This window comes from Struthio camelus, chromosome 18 (genome assembly GCF_040807025.1).
Source record: "Struthio camelus isolate bStrCam1 chromosome 18, bStrCam1.hap1, whole genome shotgun sequence".
NCBI lineage: Eukaryota > Metazoa > Chordata > Aves > Struthioniformes > Struthionidae > Struthio > Struthio camelus.
Window position 1 is genome coordinate 12,883,867 of NC_090959.1, and position 27,084 is coordinate 12,910,950.

A 27,084-nucleotide genomic window follows, 5' to 3' on the forward strand; every position below is an offset into this window, starting at 1 on the left:
CAAAGGCGGCGGCGGCGGCGGGCGGCCGCTACTCACCGGCACCGGCGGGAGGGCGCGGCCGCGGCGCCGCCGCCCGCGCTGCGTGGGACAAAGGCGGCCGCCGGGCCCGCTGCGCAGGGGTATGCCCCCGCCGTAGCGCCGCGGCTCTGACCCGCCGCTTCTCTCGCTTCCAGCGGTTGTTTTTCTTTTTCTTTTTTTTTTTCTTTTTTTTTTTGGGGGGTGGGGGGGTGGGGGGAGGGTGTTGGATTTTTTTGGCTGCTGGTGGCGGAGGTTTCGCCCCAGCCCCTTGCGCGCCGAGCGGGGTGGATGGTGGTTGCGGCGGGCGCCCGCCGCTGCCGCCGCGCCCGGCACCACCATCATGCACACGGTGCAGAAGGACACCACCTTCACCAAGATCTTCGTCGGGGGGCTGCCCTACCACACCACGGACTCCTCCCTCAGGAAGTACTTCGAGGTCTTCGGGGACATCGAGGAGGCGGTGGTGATCACCGACCGGCAGACCGGCAAATCCCGGGGATATGGTTTTGTAAGTGCCCGAGGCGGCGGTGAGGGGCGGGCCGAGGGGCAGCGCGGAGCCGCGCCGGGACAAAGGCTGGGGCGCGGGGCGCTGCCGGCCTCCAGCACCTCCTTGCCCCGGCCCGGCTGGCGGCTTCCCCCGCAGCCTTCGGCGGAGCAGGCTGCGCCGCCCTCGCCCGCTGCGCCTTGCGCGTGTTTCGGGGGAGCGTGTCCTCGCCTTCCAGCAGCCTCTGCTTTAGGGAGTGCTGGGACTGGCTCCACCGACTTGTTAAAAGGGGGGGAGGGGGGGGAAAAGTAAGGAGCAGGGGAAAATTCCTGGCATGAGCCCAACACAGCAACTTTCCAAGGGGGGAGCCCGCAGGGCCCCTTCCCCTCTTGCTATGCAAGTGAGATCTCAAGAAGCAGAGCTTAGCTCCTGATTCGAAATAGAACAATAAATAAACTCCGCTCAGTGCCTGCTGCCGGAAAGTTTGCAAAGTACTGTTGCTACAAACAAGGCTGTGCTTGATTGCAGGTGACCATGGCAGACCGAGCTGCAGCTGAAAGAGCATGCAAAGACCCCAACCCCATCATTGATGGCAGGAAAGCAAATGTGAACTTGGCATATTTGGGAGCAAAACCAAGGAGTATTCAAACTGGTGAGGCATCCTGGTGACCCCATCTTTCTCTGTTAGAATAACTTGTAGGACAAGGAAGTGGGTTGCTTGGGCTGGATTCATCTGATCTGATGACCCGTGCTATCCCTCACAGTTTTGCTTGCTGTGTGAGGACACCATGTAGTCCAGTTACCTCGCTTCCAGATCTTCTTACTCCTCCTACCTGTTAACACCGGTGTTAATGCCTATAACTGAGTTAAAGCCGACTTCTGCAGTAGCTACTCTGTTTTCCTGTTCTTTGCTTTTTGTTACATCAGTATTAACAGTAACATCCATTTAATCGTTCTGCCCTTTAGTGACCACAGCACGCAGTATGTGAAATAAGGCATTATATTCCATTGTCTGTTTCGATAAGAGTTTTCACGCTGTTCTTCAGTGTGAATTCCCATCTGGTCTTTGTGCATATCATATGCATATTAAAATTAAACTGCTTCTAAATGGGACTCTAAATTTGCTCACATGCATAGCGGATAGAATGCGTGTACATGTGGTCTGAGATGTAGCTGTGCACATGGATTGCAAGTTGCATGGTACAGTGGATGCCTTTTATTAATAATAGTTTTCTGGACACTTTTTTTTAGGTTTTACCATAGGTGTGCAGCAGCTACATCCAGCCTTTATTCAGAGACCCTTTGGGTAAGTGAAAATGTTTCTTAACAGTCGGTTTGAAATCAAATTCGTGAATCAACTTCCTCATTGTTTAGAACATATGAATAAGACCTTATCCTTAAAGAGCGGACAGTTTCAACAGCTGCTGTTAATGCTCAGAATGCTTTATTTCTCGTGAAGATTTCAGAAGTTTTGTGTATTTGTCAGCTTTCATATAATTCCCAAAGATCCTCCTTTATCCTCAGTAAATCTTAATCATAATAACCCTAATACATTGCTTGCTGCTTTGCCAGCTTCAAGAATTCAGATAAATTTAAATAAATGGAAAATATTTTCCCTATTGTAGGACTTAAGGTGTCAAAACAATTAAGCAAATTCTGTTCTCATGTTTCTCAAATGAGATATTCTGCTTCCTCTCTGCTGTTTCCCACGTAACAATGCTTAGGATACAATCTTATCCTAGAAAACAAATTGCGTTGGAAACAAAGTCTGTTACTTAATGAAAGTAACATTAGGTCAAAAATTGATTTTGGACAGATGTTATACAAGGCTTGAATAGTCTGCAAAAGTGGGCTTTTGTCTGCTGTTTTCAATAGCTTATACCATCCCTACTCAGTTAGAAAAGTCCTCTTTTTATACATCTAATAGGATCTGGCAGCTGCTCGGCAAAAGACAAGTGTGCTTCATGGGAACAATAGTGACTGTCATACTGCCTTCATTTAACTGTTTAATGATTGATGCAGTTCTTTTTTTTACGCCATTTCAGAAAGTGAATATTGATAGGGGGGTTTTATTATTATTGTCGAAGAGCATTAAGAAAGTAGGTGCATTTTTTTAAAGCTTTTGAGCACTGCTCTGTTGTGGTTTTTGTGTGGCTCTAATATAAATAGACGGGATTTTGGCCTTTGTCAATAGAAATATTTCATTCCTTCCCTGTTCTCAGTTCATAGCTTAAAAAAAAAAAGCTAACAACAAAACAGAAACTTTCACTCCTCTGCCCTCACGCCTGCAGTTGCCAACTGCCTGGGTAGTCTCATTCCAATGAGTTTATGGATGTAAGAGACTCTGTTGCCACAATAGTGCGCACCCTGTGTATGTGTCTTGTCTACGGTTCAAACATGCCGGTTTTCATAAGTGATTACGGCTCTATTGGAAAGACTCGAAGAACATCTGTCATGAGATGAAGAGTCTCTTTTTTGGTGCAAGAGTCACATTAGTCCAGGTAGACAAACTGCTGCTTCTTAATAGCTCTCCTCGCATGTGAACTGCAACAGCTTCTTAGCCTCTGAGGTAGGCAGCGGTGGTACCTCTGAGATGCGAGCACCAGAGGCTTTCTGAACGGCACAGGAGCGCACAACAGAAGTTGATCATAAAAACAGCATGTTGCGAGGTTTTCCATGCGCAGTAACAGAGAAGAGCAAAATGGTGAAGCGTGTTAAACAAGCTGTGTTGGCAGGAGCGTCAGCTCGCGCCTGTTCCCCTCGCAGATAATCGGCTGTCCCTGCGTGTGCCTTTCCTGCACGGCAGTTTCAGCTCTGCAGCTGTGGAACAAAAGTTGTTTCTCTTTTTGAACAGTTTGCTTTTAGTTTTGCATACAGAGGAGCGTGGGATCAACTGACTATGTGTTCCTTGTGATGTAGACAGTTACTGTTCCAGTTCTTAGGCATTGGTTTCATCATTAAACCAGCAGAGCTGCAGTTAGCACATGCAGCAGAGAGCGCTATAAATTATTTATCAGTTGCCAAGAGACAGGAACCAGGAGACTGGAGGGGTGGAGGGAGGGGATTGTATATCATTATTGGCAAGCATTGGTAAACAAGAATTTCATTGCATTCAGTCATTGCTGGAGCAGAATCACTGGAAATGTGGATTTGGCAAATCGTGGAGCTGTTTACCTGAGCACCGTGACTGGGGCCGCTCTGCGGCTGCGGAGCAAAGCATCAGGTGCTCAGTCAAGCGGTGGGGCTTGGCTGCCGGTTCGCTCTTTGTCTCTTCAGTACCATCAGCAGGAGTACAGGCCTGCCAGGCTCTGCTCTTGTGTTCCCTCATACCCACAATTTCCTTGGCCCTCTGTGGGATTTGAGGATAGATGAGGAGTTTGGCAGGGTCTGTCTTACTTTGGAAGCTTGATCAGCTTGCTCTTGCCCACTTCCTCTGCGCCTTGTGGAGCGCATCCTCACCTTTCCCAAATTAAACTCTGGCTCATCTACTTTGTTCTCAGTGTAAGACATCGCAGGGGTTTCTCTCCTGCAGTTCCTTTCTCTGCAAAACGTTCATGTCACGGTCTTCTAAAAGACAATTATGGGACACAGGGTACCAGGCGTGCAAACTGGACTTGGCAAGGAAGACGTGAATGAAAAATTCATCAACTGCCAGACAGTTAAATAAGAGAAAACCAGCAACCCAATCATGTTCAAGCTATCAAGCTGCAAAAATACAGGTTTTGGTGAAACTTTAAATGAACGGAAACTATGAAAATTACCCAAACATCACTGAAGATTATTTATAAACTGAAGGCTGCCCCCCGGCACCAGGGTCCCAAAGGCAGCTGTAAATATTGCCTAGGGTATGCGGAACAGAAAGAGAAACCGTAAAGAGCCTCTCTCCTTCCTCCCGCTGTCCTGGCAGGGGATGCACACGCTCAACAGACAGCACAGAGTCTGTAGCAAATCCTTTTTTTTAAAAGTAGTCTCTAGGTTGTCATAACCAGATTTTAATAGTAACGCAAGGCAAAGGACGTGTCTGTGTCAGGGTGACTCGGAGATCCGGCTTCTGAGTTTGTGGAAGCAACGTTAGGCCTGGAGGCTTAGCCTGTAGCCTGTGCTTTGCTTGGAGGCAGCTGGGAGTGCTACAGCTCTTGCCTGTTGCGCTTACGTGATCGGAGGACGGGGGAAAACGCTCTCTCCAAATGGAGCAGTCTCCCACGGCAGCAACGTCCCTCTTAAGAAATTTTGAGAAACGTGGAGACCTCGCTGAAGCTACTAGGAGCAGCTACGTAGACCACTGGACCAGGAAACCATGGTGATGTGGCAGAGCAGCTTTGCGCCCCCCTCTTGGTCCTTTCCTCTGGGACGGTGGTGCTCTAGACAGGCACGAGCCCGTGCAGGCACCGGGGATTCCCTGGCCTCCCGTTCCCAGCCGTGCTTTCTGCTCTGGGCGCAAGCAGCATGTGGCACATGCGTTCCTGCGGCGGAGCCTCGGCGAAGGAGCTATGTGTGCGGGAGGTCTACCAGTGACTGAGTAAGTGACTGAGCTCTTGGAAACGTATGCAGCTGTCTCCTGCAGCAGGATCCAGCCCTTTCCATATGTGCACGCTGGATGTCATCGCTCCAGCGGTCCCTTGTCCTTGTGTAGCTGGTTATTTCAGTGTAACAAGTGTAAAGTGTCGCTAAAGCAGCACAGTAGCACCACGTGTTTGTCACTATGACTTTATCAGATGAGCGGTGATGGGGACCCATGAAGCCTGGTGGCACTGGGCCAACTTGCTCTGCTCCACGTTTGGTCTCGGGCAGTGTCAGAAATAGTGAAATCTGAGTTTGAAAGTTTGTGCATGGATGCTGCTGCAGTTAGGAAGTGAAGAAAGTCCCTCTTTGTGTCAGGCCCCCCCCCCCCCCTCGCAGCTGTTTATCCTTAAAACTTCTCTATTGGGTTAAATATAAAAGGAAACAAACTTTCATCTTTTTTGTGGTTATGCTTATAAAAAGGCGTGCGCTGTCCTTGCCCCTGCTAAGTCTCTGTCAGCTGGCATCCCCTGTGCTCCGACTTCCTACTTCACCACTTACCAAAAAGCTGGCCTGCTGCGGAAGCCCAGGCCACTCTGCCGGTCACGAGCGGCTGCCATGGGGAGGGTGCACCCAGCACCTGCTCTTTATCCTGTGCCAATAAAATGAAAGCTTTTTTTTTTGGGGGGGGGGGGGGGGGGGGGGGGAGGCTGGAGTGATTGGGGGAATTTCCTAAGAAACATTAAAATCCGTTTTCCAAATGGCTTCAGCTGCTCATTCTCAGGCATGGTTAGTGTTGTTCCAACCAAACGCTTGCCCATCAGAAAGAGCTCCTTTTTTAAGGATACGTAGTTAGGAGTAGATCTTGTGGCTCTGCACTTTTTCTTGGACGTTTCTTTTAAGGCGGCAAACGCTGGAATCGGACCCAAGGGCTTGATACCATTGTCTTGGGCGTAATTAACTGATGTCCTGTATCTTGTATAGATCCGCAGGACCGTGCAAAACGAGAGCACGGTCAGATGCACCGACTTTATAATGGCTATATAAATGGTGTGCTGAGCGCAGGGCAGGACTGGACCTTTTGCAAGGGACAGACTCTTGATGAAAGATGCTATGTGCCATTCCAGTGAAGTTGGGGGCCGGCCGGTATGTGATGGGGGACGAGCCTGAGCGGACTGTAACTTTGTCTTTTTAACACGTGACTTCAGTCATGCTGTTCTTTCTGGGTGTGATTCCGTTGCCTTCGGTGGCTTTGCTCTTTATCCTCGCCAGTGTGAGAGCAGCTACTTTAGCAGTAGACTCCCGTGTTCTTTCCCCTCGTGGCAGAGAGCTGGGGAGCAGCAGATGCAAAATTCTCCTATTTTGGGCTGGTGCCACTTTAATCCCAGTGTGGCAGATTTGTGCACGTGTCTGAGTTTTTGGAGCAGTCCTGCTTATACTTGATCTCATCTTCTTTTTTTTGCATAGCTGCTGGAATATGCTGGTCCATAACTTTGTACTATTAAACACATCCCGAGTAATTCGAATGATAAATGCAGTTCTGACTAGCTCGCCTCCAAGCTGGGGACACCAGCAAGGGAACTAGACAGTTGTTGTGTTGATAATTTAGTAGCAAGGACACCAGGTCACTTCTAAATATGACTTAGATGAAGCACTTGTTCCCCACAGATGGGAGCAAGCGACATACCAGAGCTAAATATATTCTATGATCACAAAAGATGAAAAATCTTGGACCTCAGAGTTAAAACTGAGTCTCCTATTCCTCTTTCTGTAAATCCTGCAATCCAGGACCGTGGCTGTCCCCTGCGCTTTCTCCATTGCCACCGTTGCGCGTTTCAGCTCTCCTTTGTCGTAGGCTGAGCTTCACTAGCTCTGTCCGGGACAAAAAGGTGCAGCTCTGGAGGCCTGGGAAAGCCGTGCAGAGGGCAGTGGCAGTGCCACAGCTCCCTGTGTGATCCTGATTCGTGGGAAGACGTAGAGAAGAGATGTCTTAGATACTATAGATCAAGAAAGGCACAGCTGGCTGGGGAGATCACTGAAACTCTTAAAATGGAATTTCTTTTTTGGCTGACAAATTACCTATTTCATCAATATAATTTTTTTCTTTTATTAAAAATAGATATTTCATTGCTTTTGCCATATTTAAAGTATTCTACATTCTACCTCAAAATACTTCATATAACAGAAAAAGGTTTTGATAAATATACTGATAATTTTGATTAAAAATCAATGGAAGGGGAGCACATGTAAAGAGGGAAACCTAGCTCAAAAATGAAACAAGTTGAAAATAGTGTGTATGTGTGTGTATATATATATATATATATGTGTGTGTGTGTGTATAATATACAGTATCAGAACTTCTCAGGTATATGAAAAGACTTTAAAGATGTTTCTGCAGCCTCTGATTTTCTTCAAATTGCAGAAGAAAACCGGAAAGCTTAATTAAAGGCAGAGCTCCTGGGGCTTCCTGGGTTGATCTGTATAAGCCTCCAGTTCTCCTCCTACATCAACAGTGTGAGTCTGACACCCTGAGGTTCTCGCACTGAGATTGAAGGACTCGGTATTCCTGTAACATACGGGCATAGGACATGTTCTGTTTTTCTGTCAGTTGGTTTCTGTTTTGGCTCTGCTGATGAATTGAAAGGGGAGGGCTTTTCCTCTCTGTGTAGCTGACTAGTTGTGGATAAACTTCCATGTTGCTTTTTCCTTGGTGCCAGATGGCTCTTGTTTCAGGCAGATGTTATCTCCAGCTCTGCTACCTGAGTATTTTTCAGCCTGCTTCTCCAAAACTATTTTTGGTTTGGTCTGGCATGTCTTTGTTAGAGATTTTTGTTTTCCTTTTTCCCTTGGGTGTGGAGGAAGTGAGATGCAGAGGATAAAGTTGTAAATGTGTTGAGCCTGGATAACTCCTGGCGGAGCTCTGGATGTTGCTCTCAGACCCTTGGTTAAGCCGAGGAGGAGGATTAGATCTTTGTGAGAAGATGCGTTCTCATCTCTGGCTTGCCACCTTTTTTTTTTTTTCCCCCCCCTCTGCACTCCATTCTGGGAGATGTAGATGGCATTTCTTTTTATTTGTTTCGATGGGATGTTCCTTCCTCTGCTACAGGCAATTAGTTTTTCGTGTCATGAAGTCAAGATGCTCTAACGCTATAAAACGATGGCATTGCTGGGCTATGCTAGGTTCTCAGCTGCCGTAGTGCCTCCGTGTCCCCAAATTTTCTCTCTCCTGCCAAAATTAAAATAGATTGAAATCATGAATTGCTCTTTTAGTTTATGTTGGCATTTGTATTTCTCAAGCAATGGTTTAGGTAGACTCAGCAGCTAGTAGAGTTTTTCATTGAATCCTGTTATATGCTTATTTTTTCTCTTGTACTGATTTGTAGCTGGGATAGTTTTTTACAGCAGGTTGTTCCTTTGTGCTTGCCACCAGTGTGTTGACGCCCTCATCCCAACAGGGAAGCAGGAAACCTGGTTGTGTAGCTGCCTGCCCAGCCTGCTGTGTAAATTTTCCAAAAAGGCCAGAAAAGGAAGAGCAGAAGACAGGCAGTTTAGTTACAAGATTGGCAGGCAGGGAAGGGAGTGTTGGTTGTTTTGCTTTATTGTGTCTGTGTGAAAGTGTAATAATTCAGGATTAATACTGAACCACATGGGACTTGTGGAGTTCATCCTCATCTTATTTCTAGCTGGCTGAGGTAGCTGGCTGATGATGCAGAAGCCATTGACATTTCAGTGCGTGTTTTAATCAGCTTTAATGGGGGAACTTCAAGATTCAGAAGTTTGTCATGTCAGTTGTTCAACCCCAGCCCATGTCAGTAAACGCTGATGAATCGTGGAGTGGTCTGGGCAGAATGAATGTTCCATCTCCACCAAACTGTTAGTGAGCCCCATGTAATCTCCTCTCAGGGCAGGAGTCCTTGCTGGCAGGTAGGATCTGGCTTGGCCACGACTCCAGCCTGTAGCCCTTCTGCATCATGTTTGGACTTGAGAACAAGGGCTTGCATTTCTCACCAGTGCTGCAGCCTGGCGGTGTGGCCTGGGCTGAGATCTGTGTGGCCAAGCATGCAGACACCTCCCCACAGGCTTATTTAAAGTGTCAAGGTGGCCCAGTGGAGGTGAATGCTTGCTGGCTTGGGAGCATCCTTCAGGAATTATGTTCTTGGGGTGTAAGTTATGGCAGGATGCGACAACACCATGTAACACTAATGTGGCACTGCAGCATTACAGGTATAGAGTTTGTGATTCTGCTGCTGCTTTCCTTGGTGTTGCTGTGGTGTGTTTCCCAAGGCAGCTTCTATCTGATGCACTTAAACTCATGAATCCGCTGAAAAATATATCTTCAAGTCTGTCATCCATGCTGTGGCTGGAGGTGTTACTTCTCCATAGGTCGGTAGTTTTCATATTGCTGTCGTGGACAGCTGTAGCTGTGCTCAACTCATTCTGCAGTACCACCTACCAATGAAAATGCTTGGTATCGTCTGCCGTGGCATCATCTCTAGCATTGCGTGTCCAGCGAGCTCAGATACATCTGTTGGTGCTGCCATTGCATGTTGTGGGAGTGTGGGTGTCCCTGTGGCAGCTAGCAGGTCAACTCTAGTCAAAATGGAGGCCAAATTCCTAGGGTCAAATGCTAGAGTTGGGGCTGTCACAGGCAAACACAAAGGGCTCTGCTGCTTTATTCCTCAAGAGATTAAGAGGCTGGTGGCATTTGTGGGCTGATCTCTGTGACATTGCCAAGAGCCCCGTGCGTTGTGCCATGGCACGGTGGCAGGTTGGCACCTCTCTGTATGCTCCTGGCCGTGGAGCACTTTGGTGCAGGGGGCCCACTCCCCAGGGCAGCCTGTTCTTCCTTTCAGGCACACGGAGAGGGAGGCGTGTGTGCCGCCTCCTCCTTCCCTTCTCCCAGGTATTTGTGAGACTCCCTGTCACTCGTGACAGAGGATTGCAGCAAAGAAATTGGCTGTCCCCCACCTCTCCAGAACCAGCAAAACTGACTGCCGAGGTGTCCGGGAGAGCTTGAGAGATGGGGAGCTCTGGGGTACTGTTCTCCTGGACCTGTGCCACGTGCAGGAGTTAGGCGCAGCCCTGGCATAGGAAGTGCTGCAGGACGGGAGGGACCTGAGGGACTGGAAGGTGCAGCTAAAATGCATCCCAGTGTAAACCTTACCTAAGATACTCAAATATATGAAGTGCCTCTGAGATGATCTCTCTTGGAGAGAGCTGCTGCTGCTAGGGGGCAGGAATGGGCGAGTGCCTCACAAGCTCTTTCCTTGTCCTTGCCGTTTGGGAAGGGATGTGGGACGCATGGCCACCTGACATTTGTCCTTTCCTCTTGGCGGTCCTTTGGGATGCTGCTGCCTGCCAGCCACCCAAGACCTGCAGCACTCCATCCTCTAGCCCTTCTACTGCCATGCAGAGAACCGGGCAACTGCAGCTTTTAAAAAGTCTGCTTGCAAATACAGTCCTCTCTGCTTCAAATTCTCCTCAAGCCTGGCTTGCCTCTTTCAGGAGGCTGCACCTCCCGGGGAGCCAAATGCACTCCCAGCAGCAAGCCTCACCTAACGCATTCAAATGTCTCTACCAAGGACTGCATTGAAAATGAGCTGCTTTTGTTCTATTATTATTATTATTTTGCACAGTAAAAGCAGAAGCCGAGTCTGCATCTCCTCTGCCAATGGCTCTGTAACCATGTCTTTTTTGTTCTGTGTCTTTTAATTTTGGCTGCCGGGCAAACATGGCGTTGTGCCACGTAGTTAGGAGCATGGGTTAGCGTCGCGGTCCTGATTGCTGCCCTCCTGCACCACGATGACCCTCCCGAGTCCCTCCCGCAGGCACCACTGGCTCTGAACTTAGGTTTGACCACTTTCGTTGTATTTTGTGGCCTTTGCCACTGATTAATTGTAATGCCATAAGCATCTCTTGCATCTGCTGTACACAGGATTACTTTGATGTGTGGTGGTGATTGCTGATCACTTGATTGATGTTTTATAATCACGTGTATTCTAGATGAAGTTCTCTTCTGGCTTGCAGGGCCCATTGTGAGAAGTGGAGGCAAACTGCGGGGAGGAAGGGAAAGGCCTCTTAAAACACAGATGTGACTCATTCTAGAAATTAAGATTAGAGCTTGGTGATTTTTAGGAAAAGACAGAACTCCGAAAGAACTTTTTTTTTTTTTTGAAAGATCTTCAAATAATGGAGAAAATCTATTTCAGGACCTTTCTGTGGATGCTAAACGTAGCCAGCAGATAACTTCATCATACTGCACTGGTTTTGTGTGTTCTTTGTAGCTGCTAGCAATCAAAGCTGACCTTACCTTGGGTTATATGTTTTGATAAATGAGTTGCCATCTGTTCCCCTAATTCGGAAGTCCAAACTGTATAATATCCTGATTGAAATTCCGAGTTAAATTTATTAAAAATCCACAAACCAAAAGAACCTTCAGTTTAAAATAGAAGCTGATTCTGGAGTTCCTGAGTGTGATTTTCAGTGCAATAAAGTATGGTATTTGACAGGCAGTTGTTACATGTTTTGGATTGGGATTTATTTTTGGAAAGGGACTACAAGAATACTTATCTTAGTTAAAAGATTTCTATTCAAAGTGGTATTGAAGAGGTTACTTTTCCTTGCTGAAAGAAAGTAGTTTAGGATGCCGCAGATTTGCTGTCTCTGCGGAGCACCTCTTGGGAGCTATAATGGAGGAGCTGGAGACTTAAAAGCAAAACCAATTTGCAGCGTTTCTTCGGGACGAGTTGTGAGCACGAGCCCAGCTCCCCCAGGCATGGCAGCAAGCTGCGAGCTTCACGCTCCACCGGCAGCCATTCCTAGGAGCGCGCTCTGGCCCCGACGGCCCCGCGCTGCCAGACGGCCGCTTCCTCTCGCCCGTTGCTTGCTGGCTCTGACGCTCTGTCAGCACTTGATGTTGTATAGGAGCCGCTGGGGAGCCTTTTCTCGGACTGTGACAGGTTCAGGGGGCAATGTTGCATCTGTGCATTATTTAAACAAAACGGAAACAACAGCAAAAAACCCTAAATGAACGAGTGTAAGGAACCTCAGGGTTTGGACTGGGGTCAGCTCTTCCGAAAAGGCTTGTCCTGCTGCAAGCCCCTGCGAGAGCGCAAGACATGAAGAGCCCTAGGTCTGAATTTGCACATAACCTCGTGTTCTGATTCAGCCATGTTGGCCTTAATTTAGATTGTAACTAAGCCAAAAAAGATTCAGGAAGTTTTTCACCTCGTTTTATTTTTGTTAGTCAAACGGTGATGTTAAGTACTGTGTGTTTACGGGAAGAAGGGCCATGAGGTCCCTCTCTGTGCACTAAGCCTAGGAAGACTATGACCTTTGGAGATGCTCTTTCTTCTAATCAGCCAAAAATCAAGGTGATGCTCGCAGCCATCCTTCCTCTTGCTATCCCAGGTGCTGGTGTGGCACTACTCCAAGGCAGCCTCGTTTTATCTGAGGACCCCAATTCCAAGGCAGCAGTTACTATGATGGGGAAGGATTAGCAGTAGTGCTCTCATAATGAAAATTGCCTTAATGAAAACCAAAATGTGGATGCGAGTGTGGAAACAACAGAAAACTTAGTTCAAAGGCACACTTGTTGGCAGGAAGCCTTTTTCCTGTCTCCTACCTGCAGAGTGGGTTAAACCATCCAGTGCTGGCTGGAAAGCAAATGGGGACAAACCTGTAACACCTGGATAGAGAGAACTAACCTGCGGTCACACTCCCAGCCCCGCACAGACCTCAGTATATTGTAGGTACCGGACAGCCAAACTTGGGGATCAGGTGGAGTTGTGATAACCAGTGAATCTTCCGCCAGAAATTTCCAGCTCCTGATTAGGAGTCTCCATACAGCACCAGAGCACTTGATCCTTCTGAGGAGTTGTCCAGGGAATCTTCTCATGTTTCTAACTCTGCTGATCAGATGGGTGAGTGGGCAAGATATCCTTTTCATGAGCAGCTGAGCTCTGCTTTAAAAAGCAGTTTAGGCACGCACAAGCCTATGTCTTGTGAAAAGCCCGTGGGAGGCTTTTAAAAGTGGTCATGGTTGAAAATGTGCTGTCACACAAATCCACACAAAAATTCAAAAAAATATTTGAATCTGCATAAGCTCCTTACAAAGTTTTTTGGGTTTTTTTTTTTTGGCCAAAATAAATTGGGGTAGGGGGTTGGAATGAGACTGCATCTGTTGAGGGTGTTTTTTGGTTACTGCTGTTGCATTATGCAATTCAGCAAGCAGCTGGCCAAAGGGACCTTTTCATAGCATGCATTTTTTTGGTGCATGTGGCTCTGATATTTGAGTGGTCACATGCTGTTAGGGGTGTGCAGACTGTCACCAGCAATTTCTTAAACAAGCCCCAAATCTGTCAAGCCTGTGCACAGTGGAGTTCTCTGCTATCGAGAGCTGTGCACGCGGATACCATTTGCACTCGAGTTGTACGTTCAATTGCCTGTTTTTGTTTGGACTGTGGCACTTTGTGCGGACAGACTTAAAACTTCGTTTGCATAGTTTTTGCTCTTGTTTGAGGCCTGACTTTTTGTGGCGTGTGTGGAAAATCTAGCCCTTTCATTTTTCTTCTCCCCCCCCCCCCCCATTAGCAGTTTCTAGGAAATTAGTAGGCAATCCTGCATTGATCATCTCCAGGTTCTTTCAGTCTATGGATTTTAATTGACTATGGCATTATGAAATGCCTCGCAGGATGCCAGCTACCTCAGGGCTGGGGCAAACTGGCTGTTTAAAAGCAACGCTTTAGGGCCTGAACTGAAAGGGCGGAGGAAATGCCTGAGGACGGGGCAGGGCCTGGCCAGGGCAGCTGGTGTCGCAAGGCTGTCAAGCCTGGATCTCAACGCTCGCGAGTATTGCGAGCAAGCGGCAGCCAGCGCCGCTGATCAAATGGAGGTGGCCTCGGGGCTGCTAGCTGCCCTCTCGGTGTCCCTGCGCAGCCGGGCGGCTCGCTGCTCAGCTGCTCTCTGCCATGCCAGAGACTCCCGTCCCTGCTGAAAGCGAGACGTAAAGGTCACCAGGCGTGCAGGTCGCTGCCGGTTGTCGCCTGGCTGCTGGGCTGAGGGGTTGTTGACACAGGAGCCGGTGAGGGATGCTGCTCAGGGTTAGAAAACCAGAATTAATATCTTGTGTTTTACAACAAACACCCTGTAGCATTGCCCTAAACATCCAGTGTTATGGAAACACCAGCTTAAATGTGTAGTGAATGATAACAGCTGGCGAGCTGGGAAGGCCTTCGGTTATTCCCTGAAGACCGCGGTCGTCCCTCAGAGCGCGCTATCTTGATGGGACATGCACACGAGGCACCTCGTGTTTCTGCCGCAGAAACGTGCCGGGGACCAGCTGCAGCGGGAGGGGACAGCGCTGGCCTTGGCGGCGGCCGTGGGCACCCTGGGGGCAGCAGGGCCGTGGTCGGAGCCGAGGCCTTGGGGGCGCCCCGGAGGCCCTTTCCGTGTCTTTGACGGTTGCCTTTTCCCGAGTGGATCGTGAGGAGTCTCCAGGAGAGTGTGCGCAGGGGAGGAGCGTGGGCCTGCCACGCCGCTGTGGGAAGCATTGGTTGCCTCAAGGATGAGGGAGAGGCAGGAGGCAGCGCTGACGGGGACAGGCAGGGCACGTCAGGGCCGAAAAGGCACAGCGAGCAGGTTCAACAGGGGATGTGCGTTGCGACTCTCCAGGGGGGCTACTTGGGAGTCCAGCAGCCTGGACAGCGGGAGATAAAAGACGTGCGGGGTCCATACTGGAGAGCGAAGGAGCGGGCACCAGGCACGGGAGCTGTACTCGAGGGCTCGCGGCCCATGCTTTGCCTTGCACTACTTTTAACCGTGGGGTTTAGGGGCGTTTTGCTTTTCTTCCCGCCCACCCTGAGCTGGCACCCCTCGCAGGAGGGCAGCATTGCCGAGCGGCACCGCTTCCACGGCCGATGCGCTTGAGCCTGGGGGAAGGGCGCGGGCTGGGGGGCAGCAGCCCTCGCTGACTCTCTGTCTTTGACTCCACAGACTCACGCCTCACTATGTTTACCCTCAAGCTATCATTCAGCCCAGCGTGGTGATCCCTACCCCCGTGCAGTCTATCACGTCTCCCTACATTGACTACACCACCGCGAGCCAAGCCTATTCCCAGTACACCACCGCTGCCTACGACCAGTACCCCTACGCTGCCTCTCCCGCTGCTGGGTTTGTGGGATACGGCTACACGGGCGCAGTCCAACCACCCCTCACCGCCAGCAATCCAGCAGCGCCCGCCACGGCTTTCGTTCAGTACCAGCCCCAACAGCTGCAACCTGACCGCATGCAGTAAGGGCCCTGCCCGCGCGCGCTCGCCACGTAGGACAATCTGTTACCATGGAAGGATGTGACTATGACAGCAAAAGCAACAACAGCAAAAAAAAGTACAAAAGAAACAAAAAAGGAAAAAAAAAAAGAAAAAAAAATCCCCTCCCCCTCCCTTTGTTGTCCTCTTTATTTAGGTGCGTATCAATACCTAAGCTATTTATAGTGTTAAGGGTAAGCCCAAACCCTTGCAGTATGACTGTGCTCATGAAAAAGGACTTTGGTAAGTTTTTTCAGTCTGGACAGATGTTGTCATGAAGATATTCTTAAAGTGACTGAAAGGTTTTACAGGAAAACTACAGATTCTTGCACACTTTGCGGTCTGCTTCCATCACCCGTTGTCTTCTTTCCAGCCCCTACCCCCATCTGCCCTGTCAGCCCTCCCCTCCTCATCAAACCTGCAATCCTCTTATTTACTGTTGAGGTACAGAGGTACTCGGAGAACATGGAAAAAAGCAATCTTATTTTTTGGTTGTACAAAAACTTTGTAATACTCAGAGATGCCTTACAGAAAAAAAGAAACAGAAAAGAAAAAAACTATTTTTTAATATTTATTGCGATTTTATTCGCATGAGCTGTGAACTGCAGACAGAAGAATAGTAGTAAGTATCTGCCTTGTTTAATTCTCATTTTACTAAATTATTGTATGTAGGTAAAAGTTCCTAAGTAATTTCTGAATCACTTCAACATGCAAAAGGGAATATTGGCTTGAGGAGAGCAGAATATTCCTTTAGTCAACGCACTGTACTATTTTCTTATTTTAATTGTTACTCTGTTAAGATTATCTCAAATTTAGGTATATTTTTAAAATGCAAAAAAACAACCAAGAATACCGAACATTTTGTCTACTTCGGTAGATCTTTTGTTATAATGCTGCAACCTATGGAGACATTTACAGTATTTATGTAAAAGAGTTTTGGGGCTGTTGGCCAGCAAAGCTTAGGAGACTATCAAGAATGAATCAAAGGGAAAAAAAAAAAAAAAAAAAAGGTATTATGTCATTGAACAAATGGGTGAACATAACCTTTTTATGCCTATATTGCAACAGCCAAATAAAGGAAGAGAACAGACAATGTAAGTTAAGTGCATTTCTACAAAGAACAGCAATAAAATATTTTAACTTTTAAAACGATTTGATAATGTATGACACCCTGTGTGCTTGGCTAGGGTGTGTTAGGGACTACTTTCAAATGGACCTGATTCAGCTTGCATTGGGCCTTTGGCCGGGGAACGTGCCAGGGCCGTTTCGGAGCAGGCGTCCGCCCCGTGCAATGGAGTGTGGTAGGAGCCCCGGGGCCGCGCAATGCCGGCGGGGGGCCGAGCACCCGGGACGAGGCCTGAGCCTGGACCCTGACGCAGGACCCACGTGGTCCCAGCGCTGGGCGCTCGCTCACAGCCGTGTAAAACGCTGCCATCCTGCAAGGGCAGGGTTCAGCCCTTGCACAGCTCAGGTCTAAAACCGGGATGCGAGACGGCGGCTGCTGGTGGGATCAGGTCTCATGCAGAATTCTCAGGATATTGCCAAAAAAAACCACCTCACCCCTGAGCACTTTCCTCCTTTTACTGTTTAAAAGAAGAAGTTTCTTCTCAAAATTGAATCCATGCAGAAGTCTGTGGTATACCAAAGCGCTGCCTTGGTTAGGGCTGGGTGTCTGAGGGTCCCTGTGATCCGGTAGCGCTTGGGCGGGCTGCAGGCAGCGGTGAGGCTCTGGCATGGTGCTTTCACACCCTGCGCCTCCTTCGCGTTACTCATACGGCCACATTTGACCTTCCCTCACCGACTTGCTTGAGTCATTTGGTTTTCAGATTTTGACGATTACAAACTTCGAATACCTGTTTTCAAAAGTAAATAAAATGATTCTCCTTAAACATGTAAGTTATCTAATTCATCTGTATAAAAGTATAGAAAGATTTTTATTACTTTATTGCTTTGCCTTAGATTTTTCATCAGTTAGAGCAGAACTGGTGCCAGAAATCCCTGCGTCTTTGGCACTAGGGTATATTACTGTTGAGGTGGTGATGCTGCCTGACGCTGTCAGGGGAGGAGAGGGTGCCACAGGATTGAAAGCAGTGGCAGTACGGTTCTGAGTCTGATCCACTGACCTGGTGAAGCTGCAGGCAAGCATCTACCGCGCACTGACACGGTGGGCATGGCTAGTGTCATCATTAGGCCCCAGAGTAAACAGCCCATCTAGATGAATGGAAACAGTTCCTTCCTGCCTTGCTGATATTGCGTGAGAATGCAGATCGTGATGCTGTTCCATTAGTCCTGCCTGGGGTTTTACTTACAACCACACGGGTGACATTTATTTCCTTTTTAAGTAATTACTTTCTGTACACAGTTGTGGGCCTGCCAAAGGAGTAACAGTTGGGCGTTGCATCCAGCACTGCGCTCACAGGGAGAGCGTCCTGGCCTGAGAAATCGCTTTGCTTTGAAGTGCTATCAGGGCTGGAGATTATTCAGCAGTTCTTGCTCCTCGCCCTAAGTCTTTCTGAGGGGGAGGAGGAGGGGGCAGGTTTTGGAGGCTCACAGAGCCTGAGCGTGATTGAACGCTGCGTTGGTGCTGAGTGCCAGCCCCTGGCTTCGCCCAGGGCCTACTCCCCGAGTCAGCTGGGGGACCGAGGCCTCCAAAGGTTAATCTCTAGTTGAGAAATATGTCTAGTGCATTTTAAAGTTAAAAAAAAAAAAAAAGTGATGATTTCCATTTAGGTACCTCTAATTTCCTGAGCGGTGGCCAAAACTGGCAGAGAGCTGACAGAGCGCCTCTTCCAGCAGCCATCCGGCCCGCTATTGTCCACAACGATTCCTGGGTCTGGCTCAGTTTTGCTCCGGGCTGATTTCTAGAAGCCACCACATCAACACCACAGCCCAGCCTGCCGGCTCCCTCTTAGCCAAAACCCAGCCGTGACGGCGTGGCGGCGACATCCTCCAGGCCCGGGAGGAGGTGGAAGGCGCCGCTCGCTCGTCAGCGGAGACGGAGGGAGCGCTCCCCAGTGCCGGGGCGGGGGGATACAGGGTTTGGCCCGGGGGGCGGCCGAGGCGAGGGCCGGCGCGTGCCTTGTGATGGCCGACGCCCTCCCGGGCCGTCGGCCTGGCCGCTGGGCCTCGTCGCTTGCGTGGAAAATTCACATCCTTCCCCGGCAAGCACCACGCCGGCACTGCGCGGGCTCAACTGCGTGCGGCCCCTCCTGACGCCACGCTGCCTGGTCAGGGCCGGCCGCCATCTTGTGGCACCGCTCCCCAGCGGGGCTGGTGGGGCTGGCGGGTCGGGGCACCGTCTTTCCAGCCCAGAGACGGGCCCAGACGCCGGCCGCCTTTCGCACAGCTGCCCTCGAAGGGCACTAAATCTTGGCCGGGGCGCGGGGCTGGCGGGAAGGGGCCGCCCGGCCGTGCTGCGGCGCTCGCCGCGGGGGAGCCGCAGCCGCCTCCGGCCTCCCCTCTCCTGGGGCAACAGGGCTGTCTCTGGCGGCGGCCCCACGCTCGCCACGAGCAAGGCCACTCACAGCAACCTTTTTGCTGGTGATAAAAGGCCGGGGCGGTGCGGGGGAGATGGCGGGGGGGTGGAGGGAGCAGTGGCCGAGGCCTCGGCACGGCCACGCGCGTTATCTCGCGAGGCCACGCGGGCTGCTTCCTGCGGCAGCCGGCCGCCCCGCCGCGCGGCTGCTGTCGGTGGCCAGCAGCTGGCCCAGCCCTGTGGCCCCGTGGCGGCAGCACCCAGAAACCCTCCTGCCCGCGACGGCCCTGTCCCGAATCCCCCCACCCCGAGCCATCCCCCCGCGCCGGGGACCGAGACCCCACATCAGAGCTGGGAGGCAGAGACCGAGCACAGCACTTATTTGCGTACTGACTGGGCCGCTGCTGGCACTTAGCCTCTAAAACAAAGTTTGCGGCAAAACGGGTTTTAACCCCCTCACGTACAGGGAATGCTGACAGCATTTTCTACTTTTTCTTTCCCCACTTCTGACTGAAACTTGTTTTTCCCTCTGTGTCTCTCTAAATCCTGCCAGCATTAGAGATTCCCTTGTTCAGAAACAGTAAAAAAAAAAAAGAAAGAAAGAAAAGAAAGAAAGAAAGAAAAAGGGAAACTGAAGCCTGGGATTAAAAAACCATCACTAAAATAGTTTGAATAACAAAGTCAACTGACTGTTGCGCGGCGGGGCGCTGCGAATGCCAGTCACATATCAGCATCCAGGCCGGGGGCACCATCATGTGTTTTACTAGATAGTTCCTGGAAAAGTTTCTGGTCAGCATGATAGCCCGGCGGCGGCCGTTATCGCGGCCGGGGCGCTGAAGTGGCCATGCTCTCCCCTGGGGGTGCTGCGGAGACAGGTCACAACTTGCAGAAACGGGGCGGGGGGGGGAGAAAAAACAACAACAAATCTCCCTTTGGTACAAAAGAAATCGGTTCTTCTTGTGACCTCAATGATAAACAGAGCCGAATGGGAGCGGGTGCACCTCCGCTTGCCGCCCCGGCCCACCGGCGCGGGCTTGGGACCCTACTGCCGTGAAAGAAACCAGCCGAAACGCCTCACTGGTGTTTGGCAGTAGAGGGGAGAGACGTGAAAATTACACACCTGCACCACTGGTCCTGGTGGCCGCTGGCCGAAGGCTCTTTCTCGTCCTCTTTCAAGAGCCAGCGTACCTGGTTTTAAACAAGAATGAGCTGAAGACGCCTAAGGCGAAATGATATAAGGGACTGACATGATAGAGGAGCTCAAATCCCATTTTCAGAAGTGGCTCAAGCAAACTGAACGTTAAGTCCCATTGAATCAATGAGCCCGAAAATCCTACGACCAGATTTTTAAAAGTATTTAAACATGTAAAGCCAGGGAGCATGGCATTTTCGAAATGAGCTGGAAACATTTATTGTTTTGAAAATAGTACTAAGCATCTTATTACGTTTAACACTCAAAAGATTTTTAAAAATCGGACTAAGCATGCTTGAGCACTTTCCATTTAATCTCTGCTTCTAGATAAACACTGGTGGTTTAGTGTAGACAGATACAGAGATCCATTTGCTTTCTTCAGTAATAACATTTGGTTATGTTTACTTCAGCTTTTTATAATTAAGTAAAGCTTGAGCTTAATAAAGTGAAATAAAAGGAAAAACATTTTCTGAGATCTGGCTTTAAAATTAGCAGATACTGTCAATTTTAGACATAAACATGGTAGAGCAAGCCCGAGGGGGAGGGAAACAACACCAAAACACCACCAGTATTTTTCAACCTTTCATGCTACTCTTTATTTTATGCCGTTTTGGTACAGCGAACTAATTCTGTGTTCTGTTTCCAATTAATCTTATATGTGTGTGTGTGTGTGTGTGTGTGTGTGTGTGTGTGTGTGTGTGTGTACACACACACACACACACACACACACACATATATAGATGAATAAGTGACTATATATGAATTTCCTTATTTCAACTGGTATTTTTAACTTTTGCTTTATAAAACCTGAAGGCTGAAGATGCCAGGTGAACTGCAGATTAGATGAGAGTTTAGACCGAGGCCCATAGGATAACAGCAATGGCAGCAAGGACGGGCTTGCAGGTGCTCAGGCGCGTCACGGCGGGGAGGACCCGCGAGCCGCGCTGGGCAGGGAGCTTGCCCAGCCGGTGCGTGCCGAACGTGCGCTGTGGGCTCCTGTGGCCCAGGCCTGGATTTTTCCTCTTTCAGAGAAACAGGAGCACGTCCTCCTTTTGCTGATCACACACGAAAACACAAAAATGACTCACAAAGGATTTGCCGAGCGGTAGGAGCCCAGCGATTTAATGCAGCGCCAGCAGTGCTGAAATGGCCGGGACAGAAGCGCTGCAATACGGCAGATCCGCTCGCGGGCCCAGGTCCTTCGCAGCCCTGAGGATGGTGCAGTCGCCGAGCCCGGGGCACTTTGCAGCCTGCTGGCCGCTTTGGCAGCACTTAACCCCCACTGCAGTGGGGTGGGAGGAGAGTTGCCCACCGAGCCCTTAAGCTGTGCCCAGCCACAAGGACTTCTTCAGTCTGTCTGCTCTGTCAAGAAAATAGATATTTAAGGTATCTGCAATCTGGGTGAACGCTCTGGTCCTGCCAGGAGCTCTGCACAAGCTTGAATGAAAAAAGCTGTTTAAATGCTGGCAGGAGCCGGCCACGCTGCAACGGCCCACCAGACCAAGCGGCCCCGCATCCTCCACCGGCACCGCCGGCTGCAGCGGGGCAGGTCCAAGCACTACAGCCGGCTGCGGGCACCGCTTCCGCCCTGCAGCCCCCGGCCTGCACTCCTGGCCGCTTCCCTCTGCCCAGCTCCCGGGGGGCCGTCCCGATTGCGCGGTGTCCCCTCCAGCGTGCCCGACAGCCTACCCAACCTCCCCGTTGCCGCAGAGGGGAAGTCTGCAGAAAAAGTAATACGTGGAATCCGAGTGTTTATGCATGTCGGCACTATCCAGGTCATGAGTCTAATAAAGATGAAGGATGCGTGACCATGTCGTCGTCGCTGCCTTCTGACTTGCCAGGAATGCTTGCTGCGGGCAGACCCCGCCGAAGGAGCGCAAACCGGCCGGGCACCGGGGCAGGCGGCCGCAGGGGCACGCGGTGGGGCCGGCTGGGGCACGAGGGCTGAGACCTGCTCGACAGGTGGACGTAGACAGGATCCGTGGCTGGGTTTGGAAACCGGACCGAAACCTTAGTGCGCAGCCTGTGGGCTATGAAGTTGAGCTTTTGGGGGCTGCGTGGGGTTCCCACGTGGAGGAGGCACTGCCAGATTGTCAGCACAGTGAGCACCCTTGATTTCTCTCTCTCTCTCTCTCTCTCTCTCTCGCTGTGTCTCAGACACACACCTACATGTGCGCGTGCGCACACACAGACACACACATGCCAGTTTCCTCTTCCTATCCCCCAGCTGACAGTTAGCTCTGCTTGTGCAAGGGACTAAACTCCAGCGAGCACGGTTTGCCCAAGCCCCGGCTCCCGCAGACGCGCCTGCGCAGTGTTAGAGGAGCGTCCTGGCTGCAAAAGATTCATGCACTGAGATGAGTTAAAAAAACACAGAGCAAAAACCCGAGCCCTGAGAGCCGTCTCAGTGCAACAAGTACGAAAAGGCAAACTGCCCCCGACTCATTTCTTTGGTGAGTAAAACTGAAACGTAAGCCTCACTGCCATGGCCCTCGGTCCCCATTCCCTGCCGAGCGAAGGGATGCCGAGCTCAGCGCGGAGCTGCCAGCGTGATAAGAAACAGCTGCCTAATCTCTGGCCCCAGCAGCCGAGAGGGTGACAGTGATAATTCACATTAACCTCCAGTTTCACGGGGTGGGGGGGAGCTTTGCTTCAGGTGGGGCCGTTTGCAAATTTGCCCACACTGGGAGGTTACGCTCCAGCTACCCACAGCCGCTATCAGTGCCAGCCCAGTGGCACAATCCAACTGTGGACTTCACAAACTCCAAAAGAGGAGTTTAGGGGCAACGCAACAGAGACTGCTGCCTCCCCGCATGGTCCTGGGGTCTTCAGAGACTCTCACGAGATCGCGTTGGTGAGGGAGATGCCAACCTGGCATGCACAGAGCGTGGGCAGCAACGTGACAGAGCAAGGGGGCTTGGGCCACTGGGGGCCTTTCCTGCTTCACCTTGTCCATAGCACTGGAGATTTGCAAAGTGTCATTTGTTGCAGCCCACAGATAGAGGCCTCTCTCAGGCTTTGTTATTAATTTGTTCTTCATTTTTGAAACAGCAGACAGAAAATGCACCAAACGCCAGCTTGCAGAAGAGGTTAAATTATCGAAGCCCCAGCAGAAGGGGCAGACACTTGCAGTCCCCCTAAGGAAGAGCAAGAGATTGAAGTCTGTGCCGGTGGAGGACCCTGACATAAATTATGAAATGGTTAATTACAGATACTAGTGAAGAACACAGTGGTTTCCCTGTGTTTATACATACAAATCACATTTTCCTTTGCCACTCACTGTATTGTATTTCCTTCTAAGACTTGGTCTCTTCATGAAGAGGAAGAGTTTTTGAGGCTCTCTTCCTGTTAGTAACCACGTGGGAAATGCCTTCCTAGAAGTGCCGTTCAAGACCTTTAAAGTGGAAAGGTTTTAGGCCTTTGAAGGTCTAAAAGTACTTTACAAGCAGCTGGATCGCAAATGTAAGATAGCGAGAGAGTGACGTGACTTAGCTGAGGTGTCACCAAACCTGCAGCTCAGTCCAGCTCTTCTGCTGCCAGCCTGCGAGCTCACGAGCGACCCTGAGGAGTCATTCATATTCCGATTTGCCATCAGAACGTCTTCTACAGGGAGAACGAGTTGAAGTCAGTATTTTTGACAGTTAGCAAATCTTTGTTAACTTTTCTTTAAAGAAAAAGCGCAGTAAACATTCATGCGCCTTCAGCAATACCAGCTCAGGGAAGGCCGTGTGCGAGAAGCGATTCTTGTGGGCTGCGAGAAATCCTGCGAGGAGGCAGAGGAGGCAGGAGCCGAGGAAAGAAAGGATGAGCTGGAAGCAAACAAGAAGTAGGTAGAATCACAAGCTCCAGCAGCTGCCGCAGGAAACATATCCCAGCATGCTCGTCTTGCTTTTGCAGTCAACACGCTGTTCTCCCACGGGTATAAACATCGTGAAAGACATCTGAAGTAGGCGATGGTCTTTTGTCTAATAAAATGTCGTGTTTAGGAAGATCTAAAGTTTAGAGCCTGAAACTAGGTAAGACGTAGCGCCTCAGCAGACCAAATGAATCCATTTTACAACGGTCCCTGCCAGCCTGGTGGATGTCTACATCCCTCCTCTGCTCAGCTGGGCCTGAGTCAGGGGAGCAGGAGGCCTCCACTCTCCTCCTAGCTTCCCTACAGCACCGAGCCGCACAGCAGCCAAGGCCAGACCTTCGCTGGGATTTTGGCTAAGATAGCTGCTTTCTATCTGCCACTTTGGAGGGCTGCCCAGATGGACTTGCTAGATCAGAACTGTGGCCCATTTATGCCTGAACTCCAGGATATTCAGTGTTAGATGGACCAGTGGCAGCACATAACGCTGGCACAACGGCTCGCCTGCTCACCAACGCTATATCCAGCCAGCCCTCCTTGCACCCCTCTCTCCCCCGGCTCCCAGAAATACCTTCAGTAGCCCCTCAGCAGACTCCCCTGTGCCAAAGTCTACACCCGCGATAAGGTCCGCTCCAAAGCACATTTTTGTCAGGGTGCACCAAGATAAATCTTAAAATAGCTCTCCAGCTGAGTGACATTCACTAGAGTCTGTGCCACTGCACTTTCCACATCCTGCCTTCTCCCCTCCTCCTCCCACAGCTCTGGGCATCCTAGTGGGAAGGCTTGGTTCGTAAAAACTCCAGCAGCCTATGTATTATTCAGCGAGCAGCGTTGGCTCTGTCACAGTGCATTGCATTCTCCGAGTGGCACTGCACCATGCTTAAAACAGGACTGCCATCTCTGCAGAGCAAAACTACCTCCACTTTTGGGTCTAACCAGACCCCTGGCCTGCTCTGCCTGGCCCCAGCTCCTGAGCACATGGTTTCTACCTGGGTGCCCCAGCAGCACCGAGCCTGTGCACCCAGGGGAACGCTGCATCCTCTTTGCCCTGTCTTTCTTGGCTCGGGCTGAGCATCGCTTGGCCAAATCCACAGCTTGAGAACAAAAGCAGTGAGTCCCAGCAACACGCCAGCCAACAGTGAGGAGCTGGGGGAGGGTGCCGCTCTCTGGAGAGCATCTCTCCAACAGTAAAAGCAAGTTAAATGTATCCCCCCCCCATGCCTTCAGCTCCTTCTCCCTCTCTCCCGTATCAGCACCTCCCTCAGGGCTCTGCTAGCTGGGCTAGTGCCTGCTTTGCCTGGTCATGTCAGCTGGATGCCGTCAAGAAAAATGTGCAAAAAAAATGTCAGCTGGATGTCGTTGAGAAGAATGTGCAAAAAACATCGCCAGCATTGTCTCTGTGAAAGGCCAGCTCCAGTCCTCGCAGTGCTGGGGACATGCTCTTTAACCCTTCCAGGGCCAGCCAGGCACAGTACAGCACCGTGGCATTGGTCCTTAGGCTCTTCACCACCTGTGCTTTTTGCAGCACTGGCAAGCTAGCGCAATAAAAGTGTTTAGCCTTTCCCAGCAAATTTTAGGCGCAGCTCAAACCTGCGAGCCTGCTTTTGTTGTTGTGGGGCTAGTAGCATGCCATGTTTAAAGGTGCAGTGTCAATTCCTATTTTGATCAACCTCTTTAACGGAAAACAAGATAAAGATAGTCATTAAAGAAAACAAATATTGCAACGCCCACACAAATTTTCTAACAATTCTAAAAATGCCCATGAGAGCAATTTCTTTTAAGCAGTTAAGAATTTCTCCGAAGAATGTGCTTCATAGCCATTGTACTTGGGAAATTAAGTATTACGTATGTGGGAAAATGTGGTCCACATGCTACTGCACTGCAAAGGCAGACAAACTCCATTCGCTGCAACAGCATTACACCCGGCTCGTAGCGCGCCGGCATGGCGAGGAGCCGCTGCTGCTGACAGCGCTGGCATATCTGAATTGCTCTGGAAGCCCTGCCAGCATCACATGTGCTGGGCAGTGCCGCTGAAAATCGTCCGATCCGCTCTGCCGTGCGTTTACCTCACAGATTAGTTATATGGGTTCAGGCAGCATTCGGGGACTCCTCCTGTCTACACCGCCTGCTCTGCAGGTATCTCACTGACATCCTCAGCTTTGAGGTCTTGCAAGGAACAAAGCTGCTACCTGGAAATGCAGATTGTAGCGGTTGGGTGACTCCCGCCACTGTAAAGGACTGCAGGGTCGTCCCCCCTTTGGGCTTGCCAGCGGGCAAAGCACTCGGCCTCAGGCGCGGGTTGCAGGCTATTAGCACCCTTTTTCTTTCCTCCACCTAGGAACAAAGCAGAGCTTATGGATAGGTGCCCAGTGCCCCCTGGCTTAGGTCAGCGAGGCTCTCAGCCTCTTCTGGGCGCTGTATAAACTGCTTAAACACATGGCGCAGCAGAGGCAGCGGCAGGCGGCAGGCTGCAGCTGGAGACGGGCAGCGCCACGGGGGCCGGGCAGCCGGAGCGCAGCCCCGGTCGGCCGGCTCCAGAAACACGCCAATACGCAGAAACGAGAGGGGAAATCCGGGGGAGGAGGGGGGGGGGGTCCCAGGGCCCCATGTGAATCGCCGGCATCAGCCCATCCTCAGGGGTGGCTGGAAACGGAGCAGCCAGGCTCTGCCGGGTGCAACAGCCACGGCCAGAGCGTGCTGACCCGGGGCCGGAGCCTGCTCTGCACAGTGACGGGCTGAAAGGGTCCCTTGGCCCCTTCTCTCACCCAGTCTGGTTTCATATGCGCTTAATGTGCAAATATTCCCACCGCGCCGGCCAGACATCGTTTCTATCTGGGCAGCCAGGGCCTTTCAGCAGAGACGGAGGTGCCGGCGACCGCCTCCTGCCTGGTGCCCCCCGGGGACAGCGCTGCTGCCAGCGGGCCGGCACGGGGCTTCGAAGTTACAGCCAGGCAGCCTGATCTCCGAGCAGCAAGGTAACAGATGTGTTTATTATAGCTGCCAGGGTCACATTTCAGAGGAGCTAATGTCCTCTGGATGCTTGGGGCCTGTGATGTATTGCCGCAACAACAACAGCAACAGCACAGTTAAGGAACTGCAGTATTAAAAACAAAAAAAAAAAAGAAAAAAAGAAAGCCCAAGTGAATTAGGTCCCTGAAGACCCGACACCAAACCACTGCCCTGGTCTCACCCTGAAACCTTCATCTTGTTTTAGCAGCCAGTAGATGATGACTCCTTGCTGATCCTCCTTTGGCAC

At 50.6% G+C, this 27,084-nt stretch overlaps 1 protein-coding gene across 1 annotated transcript; it reads left to right on the plus strand.

Moving 5' to 3' along the window:
- The first annotated feature begins 13 nt into the window (after window positions 1-13).
- RBM38 (RNA binding motif protein 38) lies at window positions 14-16,457 on the plus strand. The gene is made up of 4 exons (XM_068912985.1): window positions 14-526; window positions 1,031-1,154; window positions 1,754-1,808; window positions 14,996-16,457. Exons 1-4 carry the CDS (start codon window positions 359-361, stop codon window positions 15,294-15,296), a joined length of 648 nt encoding a protein of 215 aa, XP_068769086.1. The 5' UTR covers window positions 14-358; the 3' UTR covers window positions 15,297-16,457.
- Window positions 16,458-27,084: the final 10,627 nt, after the last annotated feature.